General features: G+C 34.8%; 1 protein-coding gene across 4 annotated transcripts in view; it reads left to right on the top strand.

Moving 5' to 3' along the window:
* Window positions 1–17,623, top strand: part of Rubicon (run domain Beclin-1-interacting and cysteine-rich domain-containing protein rubicon) — a 77,738-nt gene that overhangs the window by 3,127 nt on the left and 56,988 nt on the right. For all 4 annotated transcript variants that reach the window (XM_081769062.1, XM_081769061.1, XM_081769060.1 and 1 more), the window contains exons 2-4: window positions 7,071–7,297; window positions 8,920–9,074; window positions 15,386–15,569. In XM_081769062.1, the coding sequence (XP_081625188.1) occupies window positions 7,115–7,297; window positions 8,920–9,074; window positions 15,386–15,569 (522 nt within the window). In that variant the 5' untranslated portion in view covers window positions 7,071–7,114. The remainder of the gene's footprint in view (window positions 1–7,070; window positions 7,298–8,919; window positions 9,075–15,385; window positions 15,570–17,623) is intronic.

The raw sequence follows: 17,623 nt of genomic DNA, 5'->3' as shown, positions 1-17,623 counted from the left end.
GAACATATTTGGGCCGAAGAAATCATTGACCTCGACAAAAATAACAAAACACGTGACCTGTCACCTCCTCTTTCGAATCATTCATCGCCGTTCCCAACAGGACTAACTACAACAGGAAACCTCCCGCAATTGGCATCAAAGAAAGTGGCGATCAATGGATTTCGAAAAGGAGGGGAAAAATAAAGATTTTCCTTTGTTGTTTTGGTTTCATTCAGATGAAAAAATAGTTGAGGAAAAATTGTTAACAGCAGAGGGTGGAAAAAATAGACTTGTAGCGCGTGACTACTTCACAGCAATCTCTGACGTTTGATCAATTAGATCAGTTCAGAAGATTTGCTTGAGTTAGACGGTATCGAAATAAGAACTTACTTTGCAATTGCAAAATGTCACAAAACGTTTTACAAAAGTGATTAAAGCGGAAAAGAGACAAGTGTGTTAATTTCGGTGAGGAAAATATGCAAAGAAACCAAAAAACAACAGAGAAAAATCTAAATAAGATTTATTAATTCAGGGAAAGACACGAAAAATGTTTTAGAAAATTGGCTAGAACGAAAAAAAGACAGTAGTAATGTTAATTTTGGCGAAGAAAATGTGCAAAAACAGCAATCGAGGCACAACGAAGAAATATCTAAAGAAGTCAGTACTTCAGAGAAAGATGTATTATTATTATTATTATTAAAACTAAACATTCTGGCGCAACAAACGCATATATACCTATATTATAACATTGAAAGTGACTATTTTTTGTTACTCTTAATCTCTTGAACAACCCAACCGACCTCTATCAAATTTTTCAACATGATTTTTATCATTTTACGTTGACGGTGCAATACAATGATCGACAATGATCAATATCAGTGTCGAATCCATAGTTTTTGAGGTCGCTAAATTGAACAGGGACACTTCCGATCCCGTGCAACTTGGGGGAGGAGAGAGAAGGACCAATATTAGTATCGATTCCATAGTTTTCGAGGTCTCTGAGATGAACAGTGACACTTCCGATTCCGTTTAAATCCAAATTCAGCAACTTGGGTAGGAGGAGGGAGGAGATATATAAAAAATGATCGAAAATGACCGATATTAGTTCCGAATCCATTATTTTGGGGTTGCTGTGATGAACAGTGACAATTCCGATGCCGTTTTAATCCAAATTGAGCCATGGAACATGGGAAAAGAGAAGTGAGGAGACATGAAAATGAACGAAAATGAGTGATATCAGAGAGCGCTTTAGTAATAGTAAAAATAATCAAGATATGACTATTTTTCTTAATTTAATCTAGCAGAGCGGATAATTGATGCCCATATATGTTTCCATCAGTGATTTTTCCTGGTGGTATGCAACGGTAGGACGTACCGGCACCTTTTTAATGAGAACTGGATATTTCCTTTTCTGTCTTGAAAAGGGGTTGACAAACTTCAAAAATACCAAATAGTAAATGTATAGATCTATAGAAAATCACAGTTTTTATTGTTTTCGTCTTCCTTTGTTCCTTGTTCCTTCGTTCCTTCTTGAAGTCAGTTAATAGTATTCAGGGACTAGAAATGTATAGTCCCTTCTGTCGCTCGCTGGTGCATTCGCGCGCTTCCCTTTTTTCATTCCTTTTTCGCATGGTAATATAAACCATAAAGGCTCTGAACCGACCAGATTTTTTTTTTTTTTTTTTAAGACTTACGTCTCACAACAAAATAATCCCAACAAATTTATATGTCGTTAAAGTTCAATGACCGTTAAAGTTGGAAAGTTGAGGATTGGATTCGTGAGCTAAATAAAGCAATAAGGCAAAAGTGGACAATGAGCAGAAGTCTCTCTCTCTCTCTCTCTCTTTCGCTCGCTCACACACAAACACATGCATACACGACATGGGTGACAATAAATAGAAATGTGCATTCAAGAGCAAAAATACTTAAAAATTTCGATTCAGTTGTCTATACAAACCAGCTACGAGTCTTGTTTTGGCCACAGGTGCAGTCCGAACTGCCCTTTCCTCATACCAATGTTACCATTTAAGATTGAGCTCCTCACGGGAAGTATAGCCTACCGAAGGATTACACAGATATTAGCAAAACTATTGTGCAACTGTTTCTTTGTATGCTAAAGAAAAAAAAAAGGAATTAAACTGTAATGTGCCACTATTCCGAATCTAAACCACAACGCATTATATATTTGGAAAGTAGTGTTAAGGATTGCAGACGGGGGCGCGGTGGCTCAGTGGTAGAGCGTTCGCCTCTGGTGCTTGGGGTCCCGGGTTCGATCCCGCCAAGTGAACTTTGTGGTGGACAAACCGTGTGCGTGGGTTTCCTCGGGGTTCTCCCGTTTCCTCCCACTTTCTTCATTTCACCATTTCATTCATTACTCATCATCACCGTCTTCTTAGCCTAACCGGCATAATCCTGGGACGTAAAACTCAACGATTTCATTTCATTTTTCAAGGATTCCAGACCGCACCATATGATATAAATTTAGAAAATTGAGTGTTTTCGAATCGTAAATAATTAATATAGATTTAATGTAAATGTCGGAAATTACTAAAAGGAAATTGGAGAGAACTTTCTCTGGGAAGGTGGCGACTGTGTTAGTGCATAGAGTGCATGTTGTGTATTCATTGTGCAATGTACTCTAGTTCAGTGCGAGATTATTAGCAATACAATATCCACATTATTAAATATCTTATTACATACGTTCGTGAACTTTTTTTAAAGTGTTAATTAGTATAAATAAGTGTTATGTATGGTTGACAATTGGTGAACTCAGTGATTGTGTGGAATTCTAGTGTCTTTCTTATCTTTTATTTTCATTCTGATTTTAAGCAATAATTTGCATGTCTTTTGCATGAACTTTGTTTATAAATAGATTAATTGTATAATATGAACAGCAAGGTTGGCTCGTTTAAACAAGCTGTTTTTTTTTCTTCAAAAAAAAAAAAAGGTTTAAACCAAAAAACGAAAAATGTTTGTAAACGTGTAAGTGTTTGTAAAATCTTGATGAGCACACGTTTGTGGGTTATCACGTTTCGCTCCCGTATATTATTCGTATTATATTCAGACCTAAATTCCTCATTCATTACTCAAAAAGGTTATACTATAAAAGCAACTTTCGTTTTTTTTATAACTTAATGAATGTTTGTTTTGTGATTTTTTTTATAGTTTCTTATTATTATGCAATTGCATTCAAAGAAAAATTCTAAATATTGTTTCGTTTCAATAATGTTTAGTATCGAAATGCCGTACTTTTGTGTGTATTTGGAGGGGGGGGATCATACAAACCACACGAGAGGTATTTAGTGAAATGAGAAGTATCTTTGGTATCTATTTATGTATAAATGAGTCTGAGCCAAAGTGGACTCAAATAATTAGTATCTTTATTCACTTTTCTTACTGATATGCAAATTAAGTCGTCGTATTTTTTTTTTTTTTTTTTTAACTTGGACTAATAAAAGTCGTTAACTAACTTGGACTAAGTTAATTCTTCTGTACTCTGTAGTACTTTGGAATTGTCCATATGTAATTCTGTATAATGGTTTCACTTCTGCAACTGTTTATCTTTTTGTTCTTCTGAAATGACTCTTGAAAATTATATTAACAAGTAGGCCCTACGTAAAGATCAGTACAACGTATTTTTATCAGGAGTCCTTCGTGAGTGAGTCGGCAGACGTATCACATTTGTGCCCAAATAGTCCTGGTTCCGAGTTCAAATGGAGGACAGTTTCTCTCGGATGTAAGTCGAGAAATGGTTTGGATTCCGCTTTAAGCTTATGTGACCCCTTGCATAATAACACCAAGGCGAAACAAACTTATTTCTGTCCATATATGATATGAATACATAGAGCAAATTATATATATAAACTGGTTCAACTGCAACATTTTCTGACGTATTTTTAATCCAAGGAGTCTCTGACCATTTACCCGTTGATGTCGCTCCAAATGTGAGCTATCTTTGTGTAGAATCCTAAATATTACCTTATGTCAGTTACTTTACTAAGCATTTGAACTAATTGTAAAATGGCAGTTAATTTATCCTACCGTGATCCTTTCAAGAGATCAACGCTGCAATAAACATGTTGGCACTGCAAGGTCTTCGTCGTGGGAATCTTTTTTACAGCACGCAATTTTGTCAAAACACACACACATACAAACATATATATTCAAACTAAGGATGCTACAGTATTACAATCGTCCAAATTTTGGAACAGCACAAACAGACGGAGAGGGCAATGCACATCCCAAGTGTACTGTTGGATACCATAATCATGATGTAATGTATTTCGAATAAATGGGAACGAAGTTACAAGGGGTTAAGGGGTTAAAAATTTGATTTTTTTTCGAAAGACTTTATTTCGAAAAAATGCTTAGCTTGGTATACATCTAAATACTTTATGGTTTTAATAGACAGTCAAATTATTTTCATTTACAGCAATTTGATATCTCAAACCATTCTGGAGATGTGATAAACATTGCTAAAGTTTGCAATATTCCTTATGGTGTAAATGGCAAAGTAATTTGTTCGTCTATTAGGAATTAATAAATACTTAGCTAAGTATTTATTTAGAAATGAAGCCTTGAAAAAAAAATCAACCCCTGTAACTTTATTCCCATTTATCCGAAATATGTCATATCGTGATCATGGTATCTGACGTTAAAGTGCTATAAATACACGTTGCCCCGTCCGTCTCAATTGTACTGGTAGTGTGGTAGAGGCTTCCAAAATTTGGATGTTTTTAATACTGTAGCGTTCTTAGTTAACAACGCTGAATAATAAATGTGATATTGTTTTCATTTAACATATAGATTTAAAATGTGTAATAATAATCTCGCGTAATACCATTTGAAAAAAATAACAGTTAGGTTGGCAACACTTCATCACGTGGTATTGCAGAGTATCAGACAATTTTTCCGTATAGATATTAATTTTGTATTAAATTTCGGCGTTTTATTTGTATTAGTTTAGAAGTTATGCGGTTGTCTCTAGTTTAAAAAGGATATATAATGGTCCGACATTTTAGAAGATATTAACGAACTAATCCCATGCCTTAAAAATTCCGAAGGTTCGTCGTCACAGAATCAAAACGCTTCCACTAGTTTCTGTTTTTTTTTTCCAATCGAACCAAAATTGAGGACTCGCTGAAGAAAACAATGTAAGTGCCAAACACAAACGTTACTGTAACAGTAGATACAAAACATAGTAAATTGTGTCCAAGTATCACAAAGATAGAAAATACTATTGCTTAGAACTACAACCTGCACATAACCAAGTATGAAAATCTAAATAAGGCATAAACGTATTCAAAAAATGAAATAAGTGAGACAATTTCAAGGTGGCACTTATATTGTTTTCTACAGCGAGTTTTCAATTGAAGACTTTGGGGCAAAAACCCGTTAAGTCCAAAAAGTGAAAGTGTATAGTAGATAGCTTCATAAGGGTTTCTCTTCATCCGATTTTCTTCAAACTTGGCACCTATATTATAGACCAAAAATAAATCGACACATATGTTTTATTTCTTCCGGAAAATAAGTTAAGGGGGAGGGGCAAAGGGCCCCTTTTCAAAAAATGGTCTCCTTGTTTAAAAGGGCCACTTTAAAGAAACGAAACTCAGGCGATGCAAAGATGACTTCAAAGTAGGAAATACGGGTTTTATCGTTTTTGCGAGAAAAGGGTTGCGGGGACAGTTCCCCCTTCGGAATGACAAAAGACCCCGCACAATTCTTACGGAAATTGGATTTCGGTGGAATTGCTTAAAACCGTGATATGTTGTAGATACGGTGTTCCTAAGAAAAAGTTTCAATGGGCACGACAAATCACTGACCGTTTGGACACTACAGGGCCACTTTTTTGAAAACAGCCGAAGATAGTGATATTCTGAATTTCGGTAAGAAAAAAAATATGACTGAAACCGTGATACGTTGTAGATATTGTGATCCTGGGAAAAAGTCTTAATGAGCATAACCATCAATCACTTATCCTTTGCCCACTACAGGGCCACGTTTTTGAAAACAGCCGAAGATGGTGATATATTTTTTTTTTTTTTTTACCGAAATTCAGAATATCACTATCTTCGGCTGCTTTCAAAAAAGTGGCCAAATGATCAGTGATTGGTTGTTATGTCCATTAAGACTTTATCAGGATCACAATATCTACAATATATCACGGTTTCAGTCATTTTTTTCTACCGAAATTCAGAATATCACTGTCTTCGGCTGTTTTCAAAAAAGTGGCCCTGTAGTGTCCAAACGGTCAGTGATTTGTCGTTGTGCCCATTGAAACTTTTTCTTAGGAACACCATATCTACAACATATCACGGTTTTAAGCAATTCCACCGAAATCCAGTTTCCGTAAGAATTGTGCGGGGTCTTTTGTCATTTCGAAGGGGGAACTGCTCCCGCAACCCTTTTCTCGCAAAAACGACAAAACCTGCATTTTCTACTTTGAAGTCATCTTTGCATCGCCCGAGTTTTGTTCCTTGAAAGTGGCCCTTTTAAACAAGGGAACCATTTTTTGAAAAGGGGCCCTTTGCCCCCCTTAACTTAATTTCCGGAAGAAACAAAAAATATGTGTCTATTTATTTTTGGTCTACAATATAGGTGCCCAGTTTGAAGAAAATCGGTTGAAGAGAAACCCTTGTGAAGCTATCTCCTTTACACTTTCACTTATTTGACTTAACGGGTTTTTGCCCCAAAGTCTTCAATTGTTATTACATTCCTCCTGAAGGTCTCCTTCGTATATATATATCTTCCATTTAGATTATTCTGCAGATGACATGCCCTATGTATCTTTAGATACTTCAATTTACTATGCGCAGTATATTCGCTACCTTGTAAGTATTTTGGAGTTCCGTTGTCTCGTCTATTCACCGAATCTTTTAATTTTAACTCGGAAAATTTTCCTGAATTCATTGTTTTCAATGTTTACACTCATGTAGCCACCTGCAAAGGATTATTTTATTTTTATTTATTTATTTTTTCTTCCGATGTTCTATTCATTGAAAGATGGAAACTGGAGCTTTTGAGTTATTCGAAGATAGAACGAGAAATCGGATAAGTATCTGAGGAAATATTTTTTAAATTTGTTTTCGCAGGTATTATTGTTGGATGTTACGATATAGAAGAATTTCAAGTGGTAATGGCACATCCGGAATCGCATGAAGAAGAACACCAACACCTTCTGCAGACATTGAAAAGTACCGTGGAGGGTCTACTTGTCAGCCAAGTATCCAATGTGTGGAATGTCTATGGAGGACTCAATAGATTGCATCATGCAATGGAAACAATATTCAAACATGGCTGTAGAGTCTTCAATCAAGAAGTGAGTATAAAAACCAGCAGTAAAAGCTTTGTGTATTTTTTTAAATGTATATATTCTCTCTATTTGTGATAATTTAATTTGTATTTGTATTTTTTTAAAGTTTAATTTACTAGAAACCTGTGTTGTCAACCATTCTATCTTTTCCTTCCTAGAATTCATGATAATTGTGTTAACATTATTTCACATAATCTGAATTCTCACAGTATTGTTTTCCTATTTAATGTAGTAATTTGGTGACCAAGTGATTCTCCATATTCTCGAAGGAATAGCACAGGTGCGTACTTTTTTAATTGAAAAACCTTGCATATGTTTTTGTCAGTGATTTCCGAATTACGTCCTGGTTTCTTTAACTCAGTATGCAAAATTAAAAAAAAAAAAAAATCGGATTGGTTCTTTTGCTCTGAAATTACTTGCAAAAGAACATGTGACGGGAAGCAATGCTGCTTGCTAGTAACTGTTCCTAAGCCTCTTCTCACAAGCAAGCAGCGTATAAAGAGGCTAGCGTTCTGTGAAAGTGCATTGAAAGCTGTCTAGAATCGAAAGAAAGTGCTATAAACTGATGAAGCGAGTTCCTTTGTGAGTGACAGTAGTACCAAACAGGCATGTCATATCGTTGCTCAATGTTGATCTCACACATCCTCAGTACACTTCCTCAGTAACTAGGTAATGAATTAGTTCAGTTATTTTGTACTTTTGAGTGGTGTATTCGAGTCGTCCTATGAAAAGATTGAACGACTTTATTCATGGCTTCATATCATACAGCAAAAGGTGTTGCAGCATGTATTAACGTAATAATTGGCTAGGGCAAAGCCCTGACTTAAACCCAATAGAGAACGTCTGATCTTCGTGAACAGATCTTTAAGCTAAATGGACGTTTCGAACAATTCCGACTCTAGAATTTGCTATAAGGGGACCTTGGGAGCATCTAGCACCAAACATTGTCCAAAACCTGGCTTTAAGTGTTCCCGAAAGTCTAAAAAAGTGTGCGGGTAAGAAAAGGCGATAATGTAGTACGGACTATATCGTGGGTAGCTTACTTGGTCCTATTCTTTTGTTTAAATTGTGGATTTAAATGTGGCGTCAGTTCCTTTTGCGCATACTGTAGACTTTCTCTCTCTTCCAGTGGTATATGGACTACCTAAAGTATATAAGAATTGAGTACTTTAACACCCATATATCAAGTAAAATAAAATCCCCAGTATTTGTTATCAAAATGACTGACTAAAATACGTTATAAAAACGCTGAAAAATATAAATGTACTGTTGGTAATGGTTGTACAGTTAAAACAGTAATTTCCATTGTAATCAAAGTTAACCCAAACCCCCTTAATTTTAATGTTCGTTTCACCGGTAATTAGGGCAGTGGTACACTATTTTATACGTTAAACTTTTATCATACCAATATAGGCGGACAGTTGCATATAGCTAAAACTTTTTATGGAATATTATCCTACCTGTTCACACACACTCCTAATTCAGCACATCAATAGGAGAAAAATCATTCTAAAGCTTATAACTTTTAGTGGACTGCACGAAATACTGAGGAACATGTGACAGTTTTCACCTGTAGACTGAATTATAATTTCAAGTAATTCAGTTAAATAATTGTGTGTTTCTTCCAGGGAGAACCAGATTGTTGGATATTTATTCAAGGACTTAGTTGGTTGCAGCCGTCGCTGGCCACATCACCATCCTTCCTCAATGAAGTTGATGAAGTGGCACCTCATCTGCCTGCCAACTGTATTAAGGAAAAGGCACTAGTTTGGTTGTACAAAAGGTAATAAGAAAAGTGTCAGAAATTAATTACTTGTTATATAATGAGAAAAAAAACATCGATCTTAAATCTTCGAGTGACGGTCGTTTTTTCTGTTATTTTGTTTCCGTAGAGATCTGAATGAACTCAGTTAGGCAATACTTGAGTTCGTCGCCTATATTGATGTGTTCTATGCTCCCCAGCTTTATCCTAGGAAGAAAAAGAATTGAAAATCATGAAAATTACTTCCTGTAGTCCGTATTTATTATAAAACGTTGTAATTTTCAGATAAATAGGACAAGAAATAATTAGATATGATTTAAAATGGCATTTACATCTGTGATCTGAAAAATAGCGAAATTGACACTCAAAGCTCATTGCGTCTTTCGTAAGATTTTGTTTTCTTTAAATTCATACCAAATGAAGCTGGGCTTATCTATACCAGTAAATTTGAAGTCACGTGTTGCCGTTGTAACGTATGCATTCAAACAAGAAATACACAAGAAGAATAAAGTACACAAGAAATTGTTTCCATTAAGGATATGTGTCTGTATTTCCCTGCATTTATGAAAACTGTTTCTTTGACTCTTATGCTTTCTTCCTTTCTGCTAGTAATATATAAGGAACTTATATTTGCCTCTCAATGGTCACTTTCAGTCACAAATTTTTGCCCACATTTGAAGAGCGAAAACGGTGTAAAGAAAGATAAAGGTAATTCAAATGTCTTCGTTAAGAGTGGCTTCGTGGTAAATTCCGGATCTGCAAAAAGTTTATGAGCACGATCGCGTACATAAGTATTTTATATAACCATAATTAATAGCAAAGAATTGGTCGTCATTATAACTTTGAAACTATGGTTTTCAGTTTAATTTTAAAATATTGTGTGCTGATTAGCTTTTCTACAACGACCATATATACATATGTATAATTTGCATATTTTTCAAAGACATTTGAGTCGATAAGTTGAACGAGCACCATCTAGCAGCTACTTCGTGTACCTGTAATTGATTATGCAAAAATTAATTGATTTTCAGTTGGAAAATCAAGGGATTTACCGTGTGTGTCCTGTTTGATGATTTCAATATTGGGCATCCAAAAGCAACTTAAAAATGGGTCGAAAAACACTTGGTAATGAAATAAAGATCCAAATTAAAATTTTCCTTTAAGAAAAGAAAATGATGCGCAAAATTAAATAATAATAATAATAATAATAATAATAATAATAATAATAATAATAATAATAATAAAGTACTTGTACATACTATGTGTGAGGTAATCCATCGCTACTAGGAAGCAGAAATGTTCGATCATTTTCGCTCTGGAAGGCCACGATTCACTTCGGAGCAAGGAGATAAGTATATCGTTATGGTCAGGAAACGTGATAAACGCAAAGCAGCCCCAGAAATAACAGCAGAATTTACACTTTACGCTTATAAGCTCTGTCAGTACCTAAAACGCATATAACTATAAAATAAAACTAGACCATCTCAGTAATATACATATATTCAGAAAATACAGGAAAAAATACTACAGAGTGAACATATTAAAAAAAAAAATAAATAAATAAGCGCTCTATGCGGCAACACAGCAGTGAAGACGTTGACTTGTCAATAGCTGCACGAATCGTATCCATTGAAATAGGTTGACACCTGACTTGAGTTTCTGCAAGAGCTCGTTATTGAGATAGTTTTCGCACTTTATTAACATAACTTACAGCTGTACTGTGTAGTGCAACGCAGTATTAGAATCATAACCTAACGTTTCACTAGTGCAAACCTTTCAGCATTGTTCGTAAGAGCATATGTTTAAAAGTCTGCTCTGTGAGGCGAACGAAATGGCCAAGTGTGAATACGTGACCAGAGTGCCCGTGACTTAGGTACGCAATATTTTTATATCTCTCTAGATATCAATCAATGTTGCAGACTTCACATTAAAATAATTAAAATTTGTGTTCGATCGTTATTCATTCATACAAGAATAAATGTCCACTGTAATGTATTCAGAATCTAGTTATTTATAAAATATTATTATTATTATTATTATTATTATTATTATTATTATTATTATTATTATTATTATTATTATTATTATTATTATTATTATTATTATTATTATTATGTTCTTGTTCCCTTGCTTTGGTTATTATTTTTACTTCACGGCATTGTAGTTTTGTTTTTACGAATTTAATTTTTCACTTGTTATCTACTGGAGCATGCTGGGAGTTTTCTGGCTCGCCATGTAAAAATTCTCAGATGCTTCAGTTGACGTAATTGCCTGGTGAGTTAACTTCATTTTTTTTATAGCTCATCAATTATCTATAGTTTTGTGACAGTATAATCGAGTCTTGCCAGTAATATACGTATTGCAGATAAGTTTAAAATATATATATATATTTATGTGAATATTCCGAGTATTAGTTCATATATTTTTCATACATAATAATTATTTGTCATTTTTTTTAATCTTTTGGCTGACGCCATTTTTGTAACAAAAAGAAGAAGGACTATTGTGTCCTCGTGGTTAAGGTAATTTTGAACAAAACTAAAAATATTACATATCCACAACTTAGAGTTGACAAAACTAAATTGCGTTTAGTTTCTTGTTGAATATTTTTGATAATTAAAGATTATATGTACAATTGTTAATTTTTGACTTTTTTTAATATTTCTAAAAATCAGCAGTATAACCTCTATAGTATATAAAATTCATGTATGTATTTTGGCCAGAAACTAAATTAGATTCTCGGGAAGTTAAATAACTCATCCAGATGTGTGGCTGTTTTGTCTCTCTGGCCTTACAGCCTGCTTTCCAATACATGTTTGGATTTATTCAATTTTGTCTTGGGTGGGTTGTGGGTTGAAACGAATTATTGAATTGCAGAGAATAAAGTTCATGCTTCATATACTGTTCTAATAATTGTTCAAAGTCTCTCATGGATTTAGGCATTCCAGCATAGAATAATTGCTCCCTAACACTGAGAGTAACACCCGAAGCAATTGCACGCAATATAATTTCTTCACCCACTGTAAGATCTAAAATTTTTACACTAGTACACACCCTCTTTACATAGTCCTTAATACGTTCACATGGACCTTGGGGACGATAAAAGTTAGTAACCATAAGGTAATGTTGAGCACAGTCAGAAATTAACTGCCGAACAACGTGCCTACATACAGGGTCCCAAGCGCTAGCCAAAGAACACGCTTCAGTAAAAATATCACTAAGAGGATTTCTCATCCTAGATCTCACTGCCAACATTAAACATTCGAAAGGAAAAATGTTCAACTCGTCCAATTCACTCAATTGGACTAAAAAGGTATACAATTGGTCGGGCACTGTACCATCACACATCGGAAGTTGATTCACATACATATCAATAAGCTTCAATTGTACATTTTGTTCTAATTTGCTATGAGGGATTGAATCCGAACTCTCATTCATATGAGGTAGCGTTGGTCCGCCTTTCATATGTTTACTAGTCCCACTATCACCTCCTGACACAAAATCGGTTTGAGTAACTTGTGACTTCGCCTCGGGTTTTGAACCCCATACCTTTCCGGAACGAGTAAGGTGGAAGTCCTTATCTTCTTCAGATTCTGACATTATGAATTATTACAAATATTTATTGGCAAAACAAATAAATGAAGCTTGTAAGACCTTAACAGAATATAGCTGTCGCTTTTTTGTTTTTGTTTTTGTTTTCCTATTAAATAATAGCACGTACCTGTATTCGTAAGTTCAAGCCTACACACCAGCAATCTACACCTGTTGTTTATAATCCAATTGATAACACGAGAAACAGACAGGTTTCTTTCACTATCAAACAAATACAAGTAATAGCAAAGACTACATGCCCCCGAGCTACTTCGATTAAAGGCCAGAAACAAAAACATACGAGAGTGAGTTGACGTAATCTATTATATGTAACCATTTCCTCTCTCCACCCCCACAACCCACCCAAGACAAAATTGAATAAATCCAAACATGTATTGGAAAGCAGGCTGTAAGGCCAGAGAGACAAAACAGCCACACATCTGGATGAGTTATTTAACTTCCCGAGAATCTAATTTAGTTTCTGGCCAAAATACATACATGAATTTTATATACTATAGAGGTTATACTGCTGATTTTTAGAAATATTAAAAAAAGTCAAAAATTAACAATTGTACATATAATCTTTAATTATCAAAAATATTCAACAAGAAACTAAACGCAATTTAGTTTTGTCAACTCTAAGTTGTGGATATGTATTATTTTTAGTTTTGTTCAAAATTACCTTAACCACGAGGACACAATAGTCCTTCTTCTTTTTGTTACAAAAATGGCGTCAGCCAAAAGATTAAAAAAAATGACAAATAATTATTATGTATGAAAAATATATGAACTAATACTCGGAATATTCACATAAATATATACATATATTTTAAACTTATCTGCAATACATATATTACTGGCAAGACTCGATTATACTGTCACAAAACTATAGATAATTGATGAGCTATAAAAAAAATGAAGTTAACTCACCAGGCAATTACGTCAACTGAAGCATCTGAGAATTTTTACATGGCGAGCCAGAAAACTCCCAGCATGCTCCAGTAGATAACAAGTGAAAAATTAAATTCGTAAAAACAAAACTACAATGCCGTGAAGTAAAAATAATAACCAAAGCAAGGGAACAAGAACATAATAATAATAATAATAATAATAATAATAATAATTTATAAATGACTAGATTCTGAATACATTACACCACATAACTTTAAATAGCATTTTTCTTCGTATTAATTGGGAAGGCACGTAACTTTGTGAGTACATGACAGAGCCGCCCCTGGTGATGACAGTACTCAATAAGCTTTCATGCGGTAAAGGCGTTGTTACCTTGTATGTGTGTTATTTGCAGTCAATTAGAGCCAAAGGTGATTTTAGTTAATATTTATACATTCTGTTTGAAATAAATAAGTATATTTTGAAAACAATGTGACTGTGTTTTAAAAAGTAAAAGAAAGACAGAAAAAATATCAAGAGATGCATAATTCACAATCCGAGATGTGCTAGGTATGCTTTCTCACTTTCGCCCTCCGTTCTGTGTTTGCTCCACTATAATGTTTATAGATTGAATGAAGCAAACTGAAGGATAAAGGTAAAACAAATGTTCAAAATTGCCAGATACGATGCTAACTGATATTCCATAACATTATTAGCGGTTAACGAAAAAAAAAAAAAACCCTCAAAGATCAGACATATATCAATCGATGGATGTTGAACAATTCGATGTAGTGAATGTAAATCCTCGTGCAAAAATCCAGAGAAAAGAATTTTTTGTAAACTTCAAAATTGATGCTGTTCGATAACCTCGCCACTTATTAAGATGAATCTGTTCCTGAAGTATACACTGATCTAGCTTTCATGTACACAGTATGGTTGATGAGATAGAACCCAAAGTTATGATTAATTATTAAACTTTAATTTTCGTAGGGGGCGCGGTGGCTCAGTGGTAGAGCGTTCACCTCCGGTGCTTGGGGTCCCTGATTCGATCCCGCGCCATGTGGACTTTGTGGTGGACAAACACCATGCTCGTGGGTTTTCTCGGGGTTCTCCCGTTTCTTCCCACTTTCTTCATTCCTCCGTTTCACTCATCTCTCATCATCACCGTCTCCTTTAGCCTAACCAGCATAACCGTGGGACGTAAGACTTAAAGATTTCATTTTCATTTCAGTTTTTAATTTTCGTTTATCTGTAATATTATCGGGAACCACTGGGGCTCAGTGATAGAGCGCTTACCTCTGATGTGCAGGGACCCTCTTTCGATTCCCGGCAAAGTAAGTTTGTGGTGAACAACATCGTGTCCGTGATTGTTGTCTGTGAGGTACTTGTTTCCTCCTACATTCTCGTTCTACCGATTCTCCCATTCTCATTCAGTTACAGGTGTATTTGTATCAGAAGCATATAGTTTTATTTGTTTTAACTATAGTTTAGCGATCCTTTTTAGCGTAAGGATGTGGACCTGCAGTTTAAGGTGGAATCCGAACCAACGTAATGCGTTCAAGTTTTATACTCTCCCATCGGGTATCGAACCTGGGCTACGTGCACCAAAGACGCATGCGCTAGCCACTAGATCAGCAGGGAGGGCTAGAAGCGTATATTCTTTGCCTCTGCAACCTAGGATCCAATGTTATGCATGAGAACACTATGAAAAATGGGTTATTATTTAAAAAAAAAGAATCAAATAAAAAGTTGATAGCTAGGCGTCTTTAAAAGTATTGCACATGTTGTGTACTTTTATAATTTAGTATGTAAATGATGTAGAAACTTAGTGTATTTTTTCTTCTGTGCAGTCTTCAGGGTCACACTCTATCGCAGAAGTTGTCATGGCTGCTCTCAGATCGTCAACATCTATTGTCTTGCTACGAGAAGCACGCATATTTATGCCAAGAGAATTATAGTGAAGCTACACTTATATGTCTGCGAGCTGTTGAACAGAACCAGCCATCGCTTCTTACCGAGATAGATCCTTGTTTGGTAAGTGTTACACCGTATTAACATTACTGAATATATGTATTGTTATTATTATTATTATTATTATTATTGATACTGTTGCTTTCATTATAGAAGTATTCAATCCGTATAAAATCGTCAAATATTTAAACAAGTATTAAGTCAAATATTTAACCAACAATAAAAAAAGAAAAGAAAAGAAAAGAAGAGACCAATGTAGTCTGTGATTCTTTCCATCAAAAATCAAATATACATGAATCAGAAACTATTCAACTTTGAGGAAGATGTGTGAAAAATTATAGTAAAAGTTTCAAAGAAGGCAAACTTAAAACAGATATGCTAATTATGAAAGGAAATCATGTTCTTAAAATCCGTTCGTATTTGTTAAGAAAATAAGCGGTGAGTGAGGTGGTACTGTAAACACGTTGTGTATTTTATTTTCTTTATTAAAGTACTATTGATTATCGGAAATCTGTGCAAACCAGTGGGTCACTAGAAAGGTACTTTTGAGAACTCCAAAAACATAGTAATCCATGGGAATAGCACCTGGATTCTTAATGGAAATATTTTTGTAAACTGGGGATGGACTTTTCCACATTCATTCATTTAGGTAAATTCTTGCATCGTCCATTATCACAACAAATTTCCAGCGGTCCCAGTTAGATGGCACTGCTACAGCCTTCTGCCCTAGCTCTTTATGTCATCGTGTTAACACATGCAGATTTACTGTTGGTTGGGCCACATGTAATTTTTTATAGCAACACGCTATGGTATTGGATTTTTACAGGGCGTCAAATCCTGAATCTCTTTTAGCGCAATTCTTGTGAGTTTCCCTGTCTACCTTTTTTGGATGGGATTTCGTTGGTGACGTGGGCTGTGGAGAAGAGTACTGTTCATATGTTTAATTATAACACTAACAGTGGCCTATTCTACCGCAAAGCAATGTTCTCATGCTGTTCTGCCATGCGGGAAGCGCTAAAATTTACATAGAAAAGAACGATGACATACTCATCTTAAGAGCTCTCTTTTTCGTTGGCATTTTGCCCACTGCAACACCTTCACTCTGTTATACAACCGCTGAGAGACTGTTACACCTGCGCATAATTTCTTTGGTCTGTGAAACCCACCACTTTTTATCGTATTACTTTCTGGATATGATAAATAGAGGAAATAACTGTTATGTCAGACCAATGCCACTATAGGTACAGATTTAAAGAAAGAGTGAAAGAATACATGACTGGACCGAGATTCGATGAGTTGGTATTTTTGCCCGTTTTTTTTTTAATCGCAATTTTCTTCATCGAAGACAACACTTGCTCTAATACCAACATCATCTTTTGTGTATTGAGTACTGGCAGAAACACAGCTTTCGAATGCCATTTGAAAGCAGACAAAACGATTTAGTCCCAGTAACGAGACGTGTAACGTCATATGGAAGACTGTTCTTAAGATTACGCATTATTTATAAATTCTGCGTTAAAATACAGTCTTGTATGTTACACCATAACCTATAGCTGACCATTATATAACTATGGGTAATACTAATTGATAATGTTGTATATTCAGTTGTTGGTAGTAAGTAAATAGTAGATAATTGTAGTACCAAATTGAAGGTGAATCTGTCAAATTGTAACAAGTAGTAACTCTTTTTTGTCTTTCTTTTCTACATGTATTTCAATGCTTTTTAAAATCATTGAAAAGTCTTGTAGTTATCGGTAACTAGGAGTACTTCAAGCAATAATGGTTTCCAAAATAAGTTGAAACCATGAAATGAGTAACAATTATATAAGTGTGTATTTTATAGAAGAATAACATCTTTATGAAGATCTTAACCCAAGAGAAGGGTATTAATCACAGGCATTGAGTTTAAAATCAAGCTTCTCCTTTTGGAGAAGAATACTTGCCAAGGAAAGTTATGGCGGCGAATCATAGAGATGGAAGGATAGACATCTCTGCAAATATGACAATACATTTTTTACCCTATCAACCTGTATGACGATGAACGGATGCAATAAATTATGATTATTAGATGTCTAAAAGTTAAAAATTAAAATATTAGACACTGTCATGAATAGAAA

This window comes from Thermobia domestica, chromosome 8, assembly GCF_964235325.1.
Source record: "Thermobia domestica chromosome 8, izTheDome1.hap1.1, whole genome shotgun sequence".
NCBI classification, from domain to species: domain Eukaryota; kingdom Metazoa; phylum Arthropoda; class Insecta; order Zygentoma; family Lepismatidae; genus Thermobia; species Thermobia domestica.
This window is presented reverse-complemented; position numbering and strand designations above follow the sequence as displayed.